Source organism: Vicugna pacos, chromosome 15 (genome assembly GCF_048564905.1).
Source record: "Vicugna pacos chromosome 15, VicPac4, whole genome shotgun sequence".
NCBI classification, from domain to species: domain Eukaryota; kingdom Metazoa; phylum Chordata; class Mammalia; order Artiodactyla; family Camelidae; genus Vicugna; species Vicugna pacos.
In genome coordinates, this window is record NC_133001.1 from 10,045,990 (window position 1) to 10,060,949 (window position 14,960).

Below are 14,960 nucleotides of genomic sequence, written 5' to 3' on the forward strand. Positions count from 1 at the left end.
AGATACTGTTTCGTTACTCCTGGGTTTCCTTTCGCTCTGCTGGGGAAGAGAGGTCCTTTGGATAACCTATGCAAAATTACCAAATGGTGGTCGTTGCTAGAATGGAAGAGATGTTCTTGGTTCCCATGTTGCTGTGGTGTCCTCAGTTTACTCTTTTCCTCTGAGTATTTCTCCTCTGCCCTGTCGCACACCCCTTGTCACATGGCTGTGTATTTACCACACGTCTTTATCCTGTCCTCCCCGAGAAGACAAAGCAAACAGAGGTACACGAAAGCTATCTTATGCAGTAAAAATGTGAAATTTGAACATTGCTACACAAGTATTGTATTAAAAAAAAAGGCTGTAAACAAATTTCTTATGTAAACATACAGGAAAATAAAGACTTTTATCTGTTCAAACGGGAGCATGATGTTCAGAGATATAAATAATTTAAAATAGCTGCTGTTCTCCTGATCTGAAAACCCACTTCTGCAAAAGGGGTTGAAACACACTGTTGAGTGACAGGAGGTACCTGAGCACAAGGGAAGGGCAGATACACACGAGAGACTCACAGGGGGGCGTTTTAATGAGTCCTGGCTACGGTGGCTTCACCCTGCAGTCAGGGAGAGTAAAACACCTGTGAGCCTGCATCTGACATGACCAGGCATGGAGCTGTAAAAGGCCGCACAGACTTGCAGCTACCTTTCTCTAATTTAATCTTTAATATACCCAGGCCAATTTAATTAAACATTTATATGTTGGCAACAGCACTTTTATGCCCAGGGAGAAATCGCTCCCATTTAATTGCTTCATTGGCTTGAGACGCACAGCCTCACCAGGCAGAGTTGGTTCCCATCAAATCCCTTATTTCCCCAGTCGTGGGTTTTAACGCAACTACACAACATACGGTAGAACCGAACGCTTAATTTTATCATCTAAGCAAAAGGTCTTGGGAATTATTAGTTTGATGTACATCCCCTGATTTGGCTCTTGAGAGTATGGGTTTCAATTGGTGCTGCATTTCTGAAGTTCTGGTCGAGGGATATTTTGCTTTCTATTTGCTAATTAACTGTATGAGAAGGTTTCCCAATACTCCCAAATCCTCATTTTCAGTTTTTGGCAAGAATTGTGTCTTTGATACCCACTTTAACTATTTCATTTTATAGGATGGGAGAAGGTAAAATTCTGGTCGCACATGATACAGCGCACTAAGGGATACCCAGCCGGAAATTTGAGTCTTCAGATTTTGGTTTTTTCAGAAAGCACTCTGATGGCCCTCACTGTGTCCATCAGATAAAAATTTCTATTCCAAATCATTCAGCACTTCGGGTTTCTTTGCAAATTTATAGGGACGTGGTGAGGATGGTTGCCAAATCATCGAATATTTTGGGGGATGCCTTTCCTTACCTCTGAAGCATATAAGCTCTTCTTAAATCGACATGATCTGGAGTCTCAAAGCAGTTATCCCTACTGTTGTATCGAAAAGTGCACTTACCATTAACCTGGCACACAGTCATGCATCAGAGCAAGAAAAAGAAGTGTGTTTTGACTTCTTGCTTAATTTAACGTGCTAAACCGAAATAAAAAGAGACACGACTTGATTTAAGGGAATTAGAACAAAATGCTGTATCTTAAGCTTCATGATAAGGAAGACCATGACCCTGTGAGGCCAGATCTTGGGTTTAAGCCCCCCCTCCCCATAAACCCTCCTCCCCAACCCCCACCACTCCAAAGAAACTGGCTAGCTTTATTGAGTTCTGTGGTCACCGGGCATCTGCTATGCATGCCATTGGTTTCCAAAGGAACTGGGCCAAGGCATTGAGGTTAAATTAGTGCAAATCTTTCATTGCTAGTAGGCAGACTGCTTCAAACATGTTTTTCTGACAGTACAAGGCTGTCTTCACATACAGGGACTGTTCACCTTGGAAACACATGCTTTTCCCTCCCTACAAGAACACAGTCATAGTCCAAAAAAAACCCTCTAACTACCAACAGGTTTAGTGTTTAGAATCACTCCTTCTCTTGACTACTTTGTTTCTTGTATGAACACCACCAGAATTCCCCAAAGGAGTGTGGAGTCTGAGCTCCCGACGCCCACCATGTTTCCTGGGTCTCCGGCCCTCCAGGCCTGGAGAGCGACAAAGGGTGGTGGCTCTCAGCCTTGGTCACATTCGCACCTTCTCTAAAAAGAATGGAAAGGTTAAGACGCTTGGCCTTCTCAAGAGAATCCTTTAAATGTAGTTGTCCAATCCCATGAAGCAAATTCATGTTGAGAGATAGGAAATAGGACTGGCCTGGTTTTGCACAACTGGAGACTAGTTCTCCCTTCAAACTTGATGCTACAATATTGGTGTGACTATGTTTGTAAATTTTTTTAAGTTGTTGGAAATAGAGGTATGATTTTTCCAGTTATTCGGCATGAAGGTCACAGAGTATGCTCTGAGTTGGCAGATTTACAGGTGATTTGAGGTTAGGAATGTCCTTCCAACCTGTCCCGGACATGGGCACCTCTACTTGGTACTTTACAGTTTTCAAAATGTAATCTAACAACGCAGGCATACAAGATGCCCCTCGTTCTGTAGGTGGCTACTTTTTAGAGGTCTGTGCACACAATTTGATTGGACTAAATTTAATATAAATTTCCCCAACACACTAACTCCACTCAAACTGGTGTTCATTTTCATTATTGGTCCATAAGGTGCCAGAGTTGTTCATTGGCTTGACTAAATTTACGAGCTTTTTTCCTGAGAGACAGTTTGCTCTCCCACAGAACCAGCTTAAGAACATCAACTTTTAGGGTGGTTTTGGAAGATGAGAAGTTGTGCCTTAGTTTTGGGAACTGAAAACTTTGGCTGATACTATGTTAGAAAGTGATTCAAGGAGTTTGGGGGGACCTTTTGCACCACTTTGCTTAGCAAATCTTATTTTGGAAAACTTCTCTGTCCCCCCTTTTATTTGAAATCATCTGGGAATCACTGTGACAGATCTAGTATCAACATGCTTGCCTGAGAGATTAGGCTTCTGACTTTCCACATAAATTGCAAGGGAGAAGGTGTCCCATTTATTTCCTGTCCCCTGACTAACGCTTTCCTATCACCATGTAGGTGCACATATTAAAGTTATAATGCAAGGAAAAATACTATTCAGAAAGCCATTTGGCACCAGTACAGAATTTAACTTAAAGACTCTATAATTTGGAATTCACCAATACATTCAAACTTTTGGAAAGGAGAATAAAAAATGGGGGTGGGAGATCCCACCTCTTTTTGTTTATGAAAACAATACTTAAGGTCAGAACTGTTTAAGAAGATGCACTGCTAACAAGTTACAGGATTCAAAGAAACAATATTTTTGTACAGTATCTTCTAAAATGTTCAGACCTCACTCTACATCTCTTTACAATGTAATGTCTCCTAAGTAACTGGTTTCCCAATAAATTGATTTTGATGCCGCTTCTGCTGTGTTCTGTGTGCTTAATTCAAGCAGAAACTCTAGCAGAGGAAGATTGTTAGAAGTTTCTACTAGCTTATGGTTTGCAGGGGACAGGGTAATGTGGGGAGGGAAGGATTGAATTACTTCTGTACCGAGGTTCTGGGTCATCTGTAGCATCCAAATCATTGTCGCTACAATGTTCTGCCCTGGGGGGGGGGGGGTTGGGAAACCCATGATGAAATGATACCTGTACCCCCAACCACCCTTTTTTCTGGATTCTTCTTGCTTAGTTACATATGCCTTTTTCCTGCCCTCTTGCTAACATGTGCCCAATGACATACTTCTAACCTGCTAATATTTCTTGGAAGGTAAGCTCTCTTGCATTCTGATAATTGTCTCTTTGATTTTCAAAGCCAGAGCACCCTGAGGCACCTCTACCTAGATAGACATAGAGCAGTATATTAGAGTTTGCAAATACTTCTGTAATTACCCGTGCGTTTTACTCCTTCTGCTTAAAGAACTTTATGATGGATTCATTTAAGCAGAGGAGATCTTTGCTGACTGAGAAGACTGAAAACAAAACTCCAGGGCAACTCCAGCTGAAGGTGATTTATTTAGTATAATTTTGATGATGCCTCTTCCCCTTAGAAAGTGCCTTCAGTGTTCGTATTTGGGGCACTCTTTGCTCTTGAGTAGTGCTCATGATGTAAATCATCAAGTAATTCTGTATTTATCAAGCAGTCGTGTTCTGCCCCTTTGGGTAGAGGGTGGCGGGGAGGTTCTGTCCTCAGATCCAGGCAGTATGGAGTAGGGGACCACGTGTCAGATCTGAGCTGAGTTTGCCCCCAGACAGCATTTCTGCATAATCCACAGCTGTCATGGTATATGTGGAGATGAGTGACTGGGCGTGTTCGCATCCTGTCCTGAGCCAGCGCCAGGTAGAGCAGGTGTCCGTGCCTGGCCCCGCGCGTAGGAGCCTCGCGTAGTGCCGCTGAATGTCTGTGTGCCCCACATCATCTTTCCTGCACCTTGTGTTCATCATGTTCCGAAATGTGAGACGGTGATTGGTTGTGTTCCACTCTGTGTGCCGTTTCCTTGCCTGACCTGTCTGTTTCTGTTTTTCCCTTTTCCATTTTCAACATCTATTATTTGGTCGCACGATGTTTCTGCCGCGGGCCGACCCTTAAGTGTTCCAAGGCGAGTGGAGTGGGCCCATGCATTAATTCTGCCTCTTGTGCTTTTCTAGGTCTCCAGAGAGAGCCCAACCCCTGTCCTGTAATAAGTGTAGAGCACTTTAAAGAGTCAACGGGTGTGAAAGGCCTTCCCTTGTATGCAGACCCCTCCAGAGTTCCTGGCACCAAAACTCAGAACAATTTAGAATCTGACTACTTGGCCCGAGATGGGCCCTCAAGCAACAGCTCGTTCCACAGCAGTGAAGAGGAAGGGACTGACGTCGAGGGGGACATGCTGGACTGCAGTGGGTCGCGACCCCTCCTCATGGAGTCCGAAGAGGAGGAGGAGAGCTGCAGGCCCCCCCAGGGGAAGCTGGGAGGAGCCGTGCCCTTCGCCCAGCCGGAGGTCTCCCCCCAGCCAGCCGAGGCCGCGCCAGGGGGAAGGAAGAACCAGTTCCAAGCCCTCCCGCAACCAGCCGCCGATGGTCTCGGGGAGCCCGACGTTTTCGCCACTGCCCCCTTCCGGAGCTCCCGGGTTCCCGCTGATGACACGGACATTTTCACCAAAGCCCCGTTCGTCTCCAAGGGCAGCGTGGCTCCTTCCCAGCCAGAGGAGGCAGACGTGTTCTTGAGAGCTCCTTTTACCAAGAAGAAAAGCGTGGAGGAGTTAACGGTGGCCCCGAGCCCCTCCCAGGAGTCGCCGGCGCAGGCCGCCCTCCTCGGTCAGACCGAAGACCTGCCTCTGCTCCCGGGCCTTGATCGAGCCGTGTACCCCTCTGTCCGAGCTCAGTATTCCAGGGCTGGTTTTGCCCAGCCGTCTAACCTCCCCTCCCATTGTGCGCAAGCAGCAGACCATCTTGAGAGCATCGCTCCCAGGGGCTCTTCCCTGGAATCTGGGGCCCATCCTAATGACAGAAAGAAAGGACCTCAGCCCCAGAAAGAAGCTGTCTCAGGCCCCACGGCTGGCAAACCATTCCGCCCCCAGTCTTTATCCAAATATTCCCGTCACTATAGCCCGGAAGACGAGCCAAGTCCAGAAGCCCGGCCCATTGCTGCCTACAAAATTGTTTCGCACACCAATAAGCAGTCGATCGCTGGCTCTGTTTCCATCACGTCCCTTTCCTCCAGGACTACGGAGCTGCCAGCTGCTGATCCTTTTGCCTTAGCACCCTTTCCTTCAAAATCAGGCAAGCAGAAACCTTAGGAGCCATACCTGAGCCTTAGGGCCCTGTCTCTACCCCACCCTCCGCACCCCCCATCACTCCCGGCTGAGCCTCCCTGGGAAGAAATATATCAAGTGTGACCTTTCAGTTCCATGAGTCAGAGCAGAACTTCTTCAGTCAGCAAACTCAACTGAGGTGATACTAAGTTGAAACTCCTTTAAGTTATGCTCATTTCTTTGGTTTATAGTGATTTCTAGACTGTCAGGCATTTCTAGCTCCACCTCCACCCAGAACTCTGCATTATTTTTTTTTTTTTAGTTTGCCCAGAAACAGTTTAAGTCTAGAACTACTTCCCAGTAAATCGAGAGATAACTTCCCAAAGGGGCCATGTTATTGCTAGTTTAATTCCTGTAGGTCCTGTTCTGAGTCTTGTCTGTTAAGGAATCAAGGAGAGTCCCTCCAGGACTTGATTTCATACTCCTGACAAGGGTGTATTTCAGGAAGGATCAAAAGTTCCACACGTCAAAAGGAAGTGTAACCCTGCAGATGCTGATCATTCCCGTAAAAGCAGCAGCTCTGGAAAGATTCTCTGGATCTGTTTCTGAGTCCGTGGAAGCCAGGCTGGCCCTTGTGCATGAGTGTGGGTGTGTAATGTGTGTCAGATCCTTTTCTGTGTAGATATGCAAACCGATGAGGGATCTGTGCTCGTGTCTAATAGTACTGAACCATCCTCACGGGCACACTTCTCAAATTCGTATGTGTGTGCATGTCTGTGTGCACAGGAAGCACCTTCCCTTTAGGGAAGTCCTGTCCCACCAGGCAAACCTCCACAGTCACTCATTTACTGGTATTTGTCTCCTGATCTAACTGACTTGAACCCTGTTTTTTTAAGTTCTTTTCTCGTGGCAAATTTGAACTCATTGGAACGTGTGGGAAAATTCTGCTGGAACTGAAGTTTCTAAGTAGCTTTTTTTTTTTTTCTTTCCCCTTCCAGAATTTGCTGTTTGCTATTAACAAATTCCATTTACACAGTCTTGAAAAAGAATTATCCTTATATGGTTTCCCCTCAGAACAACAGAAAAAAACACCTTGTTACAGTTCCAACCCCTGGGTTTGCGGTCTAAGTAATTTTTAAAAGTACTTAAAAACCTTAGGTTTGAGGACTCCATGCTGTCATTATAAAATTAATTTATCATGAGACTAGACCACCAATTCGATTTTCCTGTTTGTTTTTCCACATCCTTGCCCTCTTTCTCTACTGCCTCTTAAGGCAATAGAAATTCAAGACATGTAAGTTTGTGAGAATGGAAAAGAGCTGAATCAGCTAGCCTTGAAAACCTTTCTATTCTCTCTCTCCTTTGATGTTGAAGCAGGTCAGATAGGTGACTGACTTGTGCTTTTGAAATGTCTCCTCTTTCTGGAAAGATCTGACTCATTCTTGGCTGTTTTCATATCCTTTATTAGGAGTGCCTTAAAAGGAAACTTAGGTCTCGATGGGACGATTTCTGCTGAAGAAGTTCAACTTAATGTTTCCACTTGAAAGCTTCCTGTGACTTGGAGTAAATGTTAGTGATTTCTCCATTAGCTGGAGAGGTTGGGAGAGTTGCTTACCAAATCAGATTAACGATTTAAGAATTATTGGAAATTCATCCAAGAATGGAGCCTGAATGCCAAACTCGATTGCAGTGAATTAGGTGTCGTACTCTTTAAACCTGAAGTTCAAGGATCTTGGCAGTAAAATATGAACAGAGTCTTTTCAAGACTTTTTCTAATCTAGTCTCCACCCATTTTGTCTGTCCAGATTAAAAGGTAAATAACGGGCACTGGACCGCGGCTACCAGCAGTGGTTTTCCATCTGAGGTTCTCGCTGTGCTGGTCCTTCACTTTGGCAGATGCTAAATGTTCATTCCCAGAGTTGGCTTTTCTCCCGGTGGATGTAACAGTGGATGCAGAATCATCTTTCCAGTTGAATGGTTTTGGCGCACGTATATGAAACAGTGCACCCCAAACTCTTCCCTTGGCCATTACCAAGTAAAGCCTTCACGTTCCGGAGCTAAAAGGATAAAGGGAGTATTCAGGGAGAGTCTCACCCCAGAAACTCTTATTAAAGTAGAAGGTCATTCTGATTCACTCTTCCAAATAGTCAGCATCGCCTCTGGAACAGCCCTGCAAAATGACTTTCCTTGGGTTATCTGATCAGTCCCTCCTGATCATTTTAGTCATCAAGGTTAAGTCAATAAAATCATGGTGGCCATTTTAGTTTTCAAGGTAAAACCAGTAACATCATGGGGATTTTATTATGTAATTGAATCAGTTGTCAAGCTGGGCTTGTAAGCCTTTTTTAATGCTCACTGGAGACCTATGATGGGTGGAGACGAAATACCTTTTAAAATAGGAAATGAATATAAACACATGCAAATTACTTTTGTGTTCTTACTGGGTGTTTCATGAAAATTTTTTGACTATATCCTATAGTCAAATTTAGAATACATTAATAGCTAATAACTAGTGAATTCTGCACTGATCTTCTTGGGATCACACAGGGGAAATGTATCATTTAAAGATAAAATGTTGCCAGAGGCCATCCTGAATCTGGACGTCTGGAAAGTGTAGTTTTAAGGGGATCATGAGTGCTCAGGGTGCTTTGGATTCGTAGCAAATGCATGTTTCCAACAACTGCTGCAGCAGGTTAACATTAAAGAGAAAAAACATATAGTCAACAAAATACCCCACTGTTTGTATTAGTTTATGTGTTAACTTGCTTTACACATACGATACGGAACGCAGGAACCTGTGACCTTTCGTTTCAGTGGAGCACAATTGAGCCAGAATATATTTAGACATAAAGCACTGAACCGTGACATACACTGATGAACTCTTATTAAAGAATCCACAGTAACCGACTAACAGGCACTATTGAATTAATGAAGTTATCTGATGTGTGGTGAAAAATATTTAGCATATCTGTTTCTTGGGCTCATAGCCCTTTGGCTCCAAATCCTTGTTAGATGGGAAAATAGAACGAACAAAATTTGATGCTGAAGCAGTTGCTGGGCAGGACCTGAGGGAATCTAGGTCACAAACTCCATTTCATTTTGGGTCTGCTCATTGTTGACTTGAAAATTCATATGTGTGGACTGCTGTGTATGAATTCACATGCCCACGTTAGGTCTGAGTTTCACCGGGCAACCAAGATTTCTTTTGAAATTTTCAAGAAAAATACCAGTATCTTATTGATCCATTATCTAGTAAGTTTTTCTTTCTTCTTCTTCTTCTTCTTCTTTTTTTTTTTTTGGAATTTTTTTAAATGGAGGTACTGAGAATTGAACCCGGGCCCTCATGCATGCTAAGCATGACCACTGAGCTATACCCAGCCCCGAGGAAGTTTTAGAGTACATGTACATCAGTGTTTCCAACTATCTGGTGGACATTTCGCTGGCTCATAAAGTAGCAGATTTCAGTTTTCTTTAAAATAGGTGTAATTACCAGAGTGATCTGACAATAGATATTCAATCATGCTGTATTTGCTTCTATAATAAGAAGTCATCAAAACGTAGGTTATGTAATATGTATGCATTATGTCAAATAGGAAATTTTATTATATAAGAAACCAGAAAAGGGTGAGATCCAACTGACTCTCCAGCAGGAAGGATACTACTTAAAATGGAAACCCGTAAGTCCCTTTAATAAAGTGCCCTATGTCTTTGGAATTGAAATTGGAGAACACGGGCCAATCAGCTCTGGAATGGCTGCTCGTTACATAGATGCAGTTTTATATGAGGAATTTAGAACCCGAATTATTTGGATGTAAATTACATAGGAGAGCCACTGAAAAGACCACAGCTTCTAAGGGGGCAGGAGTGCCTTATAAATGCCCATCGCTACCCCTGAGTTAACACTTCAATCCTGCCTTCTGGAGTAAGCATGAAGATTTTAAATGGAATCATGTGATTTAAATTCTTACTTTTCCCAACGACATTGTCAACTACTACTTGTAGTTCGTCTGTTTGAACCACCAGAACACTTGCAAACTTGTGAAGTTCACTTGAAGGAATTCAAAGTGCTTGAAAATAAAAGGTAGTATCTGGTTGGGAATTGTTTTTGTGTTCTTTTGCTCCAGAATAAATGTGCTAGGTTGCTGCTGAAAACAACCAGCTGCTCAGCTTAGATTAGGCATCCACGCTGGCAGTGTCTTGATTTCCAAGACGCCACCTTGCTCTCCGACTTTCTGGTCCTACCGGCCTCATTTAGCACTTTGACCTTTATTATAGGAAACAGGCCTCCCACATGTGATGCCCAAGATCCCTTCGTTAAAACACTGCCAGACACAGGTCTTCCCTGCCTTTTCTCTACCCCTGCAAAGTCTCTCTGGCTCACCTTCCTTCTTCCTGTTCCTGCTTCATTTCCTCACGTGACATTCCTCAATTTATGACCATCCCAGTAGTGGGTAAGGAGAAGTGTGATTGAATGATCATGTTAATTCGTATTTGCTTCCCTTGTTACTGTCAACAGTTTCTTCTTAAATTTCAGCCTAGCCTGTGATAATCCCACCACACTGGAATAATTCCAAATAAGAATGATATGGCACATCTTCCCCATTTCTTACGGACTAGAAGGAAGGATGAAGGAAGGTTGGCAGAAGCCCAGCCTCCCCCTATGGAGACACAACCCAAAGGCCTCAGTGCTCTCCACCTTGACCTGACACAGGCCCGGAGTGCCCCAGAATGCAGGGGCAAGTTCACGTGTGAAGGGACCCTAGACTAGCTGGTAAAAATGGCTAAATGTTAACCAGCCCACTGGTGGCTTAATCCAGCATCCCTATACCTTGTAATTCCATGAGAAATTTAGTCTGAGCTCAGAAGTGTCGATGTGAGTGACATACTGTTTAGAGTTTATAGTAACAATGTTCTGTTCTTGAAATTAAGTCAATGTTATCCACGTTGCATCAGAATAGAACCACGTACACACGTTGGAGGGATCGGTTTGATTCCTTTTGATAAGGAATTGCAGAAATGGTTGTTACCAATGTCCACTGTGAGACTTTGGGAGTGAGAGAAGGTGATAGCACCTTTCCACCCTGAAATGGCAAGTCAGTTGTCTTCTCTGAGTCTACCAAGGTCTCCTGATTGAGGAGTGTGAGTGGAGTGTGTGCCTGTGTACATGTGTGTGTATCTTCATGCTTTCTGCCGTGGTTTTGAAGACCTCCTAAGGAAGGCATCCAAAGACACTCAGGAGGTGACAGTAGGTATCTAGAGTGAGTAAATCCAGTTTTGTTTGCCTACAACTTTCTGAGTGAGAACTGGAGTTGTTCCAGATGAAGGTGGGAAAACTCAGCCATTGCCTTAGACTCGTTTCCACAGTAAGCATGCTCTTCTCATCCACAAGGATGAGACTCAGTAGGGTTTGACCTGAACCCTTGGCTCGTGTGTGGTATTGGGAGAGCAGTAATGACCAGAACACTACAAGGCCTGCAAGATGTCACTTGGAAAGAGGGAACATTTAACGTCATTCGTTAAGGGATAGAAACCAAATAAAGGCCAAGGACCATGAAGAAGAGGTGACCTCCCTCTACTGACTGTATTTTGACTTGACGGAGGTCGGCCCAGCTGTAAGGAGTATTGAGGTCATCAGACCTCAGAAAACAGTATGTGCATTCAGTCTCAAGGGCTGTGACATGAGAAAGGGAAAAAGACATTTACAGAGTCAATCTTAACAGTTTTTGCAATACCTCTTATTTGCAGATTATTGGATTTATGTTATTGTACCCTTTGTGTGATCTATCTTATGTATCTGATAGTTTTTATGAATTAATTGTTTGAGTTGTAAACTCCTATACACTTTATTAAAATGGACCTAATTAAAATAAATTATTTACACTTTGTATTATTTCTTAAGTCAGATCTTCCTAGAATTAAAGGGCTCCATAAGCACCTTGCACGTAGTACCAAGGCTAGTTCTACATTTTTAAGTATCAGAGAACAACTTTTGGTTGGTTTCCCGTGCTGGCTTGTTATTTCCTGAGACCTGCTTCTATTCTAGATGTTTGTGGAGGCATAAGAGAAATAATACGAGATAATGGAGCTGGAAGGCTGAGTGGGGAAAACCACACAGCTCCCTGCTATGTAAACTTTCCTGTGACCTTCTAAAGTATGTTACCTGGATCTGCCCTGCATCAGTATGCAGTCTTAAAAAAAAAATCCTTGAGAGGTGGGGTATATAGCTCAAGTGGTGGAGCACATCGCTTAGCTTGCGTGAGGTCCTGGGTTTAATTCCCAGCACCTCCTCTAAAAATAAATAAATAAACTGATTACCTCCCCACCTCAAAAAAAAAGAAAAAAAGGAAAAAAAAAATCCTCGAAGAGAGACCGTGAGAAACTAAAGAGAGAAGTCTTAGGTAGAAAAGGACTATACCTAAGAATTTTAAAATCCATACTGTGGGGGGAAACCTGCCTGCCTATTTCCTTTCCAAATCTGAGAAAAAAATAACAGTAATATTTGAGCATGAATGAGCTTGATGTCCCAATTCAGGGAGAACTAGTAATGAGCTGAGTTCACAGATGTGGTGTTCAAAGAAGATCCAGGGATCCAAAGAGTTTGGGTAGAACATGCATGAGTTAAGCCAGAGTTGGCTACTTGTTTTGAAGATTTATTTAAGATCTGATTCATCTGTCTATCTTTAAACATATGCCCTACCTAGTCCTACAATGTGGAGTTCTGTTTCTTTCTATTTCAAGTTATCATTAGCCCAAAGCACAGTCTTCCTTATCTGTGACTCAGACTGCTCTGGGGGAAGCCCGTTCAGATGCATCACTCCCACTGAGATGCAGCACTCAAGAGTGTTCTGCAGAGGTGGACAGAGCTTACCTGTGGTGACTCAGCTCTGCCTTAAACTGCTGGGACAGCCAAAGTTAGAAGCTCCAGCTCCCACAGGGTGGTCTCTGTTTACTTTCACTCTTTGACGACTCAACTTTTACCAGCTCTAAGACTGGTTGATAAGAGACCAGCCAGGGAGGACTTGCCTACATAATAATGCCTCCTCGTCTGGAACCAAGTGGGAGGAACCAGAGTGAGACCGTGGGGACAGCCATGAGCAGATGGTTTAGATCCGTTTCCCTGGATTTGAAGATAAAGATCTCTTCCCTTACATTCTGTATTTTTCCTTGAGTTTATCTTTCCTTATATTGAAGTAGTAAGATCTATGGGCTTAAGTTAGCATGTTAGCTTACATGAAAAGACACCAAGTAATTCTTCAACCTGCTTTTATGTAAGCTTAGCCCAGAGGCCCCAAAGGAATCTAAGTATTCCCTTCAGAAGGCAGCCCAGTTTTCTAGCGCTGATGTTTTGGGACCAATACCATCACGACACGTGGGATTCCCAAAGTCAGATACTGTGAAATTAATGGTTCTACCACATCTCCCATGCCTCATCCTGTTTTTGAGCAGGACCTTTTGACCCCAAGGACATCCTTTATTTTTCACCCTTTAGAGAACCGTTAACGTAATCTGAGGGAAATGGACCACAGTTTTCTCAAGGAGTAACCAAAAATTAAATATAAACTGTCAGCCTTTATTCAGTTTATAATGAACATTACTTGTAGAAATACTTAGTTCAAGTAAAATTTAAAACAGCTAAAGCTGCACATCAAAAATTGATGGAAGAATGAAATCGGGACAATTTAAGTCAAAATTTTCATTTGGGAACTTTGAATTTAGTAGGTATAGTGGCCACACGAGAACTGAGTAGCAGAACCATTGGTAAAATTTGAAATGAACCAAAAATCAACTCAGAAATCTCCGTTGTAAAATGTATATAGAAAAGACTGGATCCCAACAAATATATTTAGAATAAAATGGAAATACATGGCATAGGAAATTGATCCAAGAATTAAACTGACTTAATGGAGTTGCTTAATAGAATTTCTTGATGAAAATTCATCAGTATTTAGCCAAGTTAAAGTATCTGTATTCAAACACATTGGATGAAACCACCACAGTGATCCAAAACGTCCTGGGCCTGCACAAGGGCTATCAAAGCAAAGCTGTCTAGATGGCTATTAGCTGCGAGGATCAGGAGAGAAGCTGAGTCCTGATACACGGAAATCAGCAGTCAGCGGTATTTGAATGCCTGGATACAGATAAGATCAGTGAAGGAGAGCGCAGAGTGAGGAGAGCACTTCCAACATCCTTTGGGAACATCTACATCTAAAGTGAAGGTGGAGGGAAAAAGCCACGAAGAAACTGAGCCACAAATGTTGGCAGAAAAACAGAAAGGTGACACCAAAGCTAAGGCAGGAAAAAATTTCAAGGAAGAGGTGTGGTCAGAAACATTAGATGCCACAGAGAGAAAAAAAGAGACAAAAATGTCTGTTGGATCTGTCAGGAGGCTATTGATCTCAGCAAAAGCAATTGCAGTAAAGTGGTGGGGGCTGACTGCAGTGGGTTAAAGAGGAAGCAGGGTGTAAAGAATGAAAGATACATTTTAAAGAAGGGAGGAGGGTTTCATTTTATACAATGACCTTGAATAATCCACCACTCAAGGACATGGTACAGCTGCACTGATCCTTCCCCCACAACGCATATCTTGTCTCCAACTTTTTTTCCGTTGCACGGTGATTTTTTTTTTCTTAAAAGATTTATCTTTTTTAAATTAACGGTCTTCCCCATATCTTACGTCTAACTTGCATTCCAGTAGCATTGATTTGGATGTGTTTTTCCCCTCCAGTTCTCATTCTGGTAACATCACTGAACAAATGTTTTAATGTCATTTTTAGGATAGAAAGGGAGAATTACACTATAAATTAATCAATGAATTATTAAAAAAAAAACCAACCAGTGACTGTGGTAGGCTAAACAAAGCTTCCCCACTCCCCCAGTAGCTCCACATTCTAATCATCAAAACTTGTGAATGATAAACTCACACAGCAAAAGGGCTTTAGCAGATGTGGTTCAGTTAAGAATCTTGAAATGGGGAGTTTATCCTGAATTATCCAGGTGGGCCCAACACAATCAGAGCAATCTTTGAGATGCAGGAGAAGTTAGAGAAGATGATGTGATGACAGAAGCGAAGATTGGAGTGATACTTCGAAAACAGAGGACGCCAAAGAATACAGGTAGACTCTAGAAGGTGAAAAAGACAAGGAAACAGATTCTCCCTTCAGAGCCTTTAGAAAGAACCAGCGCTGCTGACAACTTGACTTTATCCCAATGAAAATGAT

The 14,960-nt window shown here is 42.9% G+C and overlaps 1 protein-coding gene across 4 annotated transcripts in view; it reads left to right on the forward strand.

Moving 5' to 3' along the window:
* Positions 1 to 11,604, forward strand: part of AAK1 (AP2 associated kinase 1) — a 193,419-nt gene extending 181,815 nt beyond the window's left edge. For all 4 annotated transcript variants that reach the window (XM_072937596.1, XM_072937597.1, XM_072937598.1 and 1 more), the window contains one exon: positions 4,658 to 11,604. In XM_072937596.1, coding sequence (XP_072793697.1) covers positions 4,658 to 5,787 — 1,130 coding nt within the window. In that variant the 3' untranslated portion in view covers positions 5,788 to 11,604. The remainder of the gene's footprint in view (positions 1 to 4,657) is intronic.
* Positions 11,605 to 14,960: the final 3,356 nt, after the last annotated feature.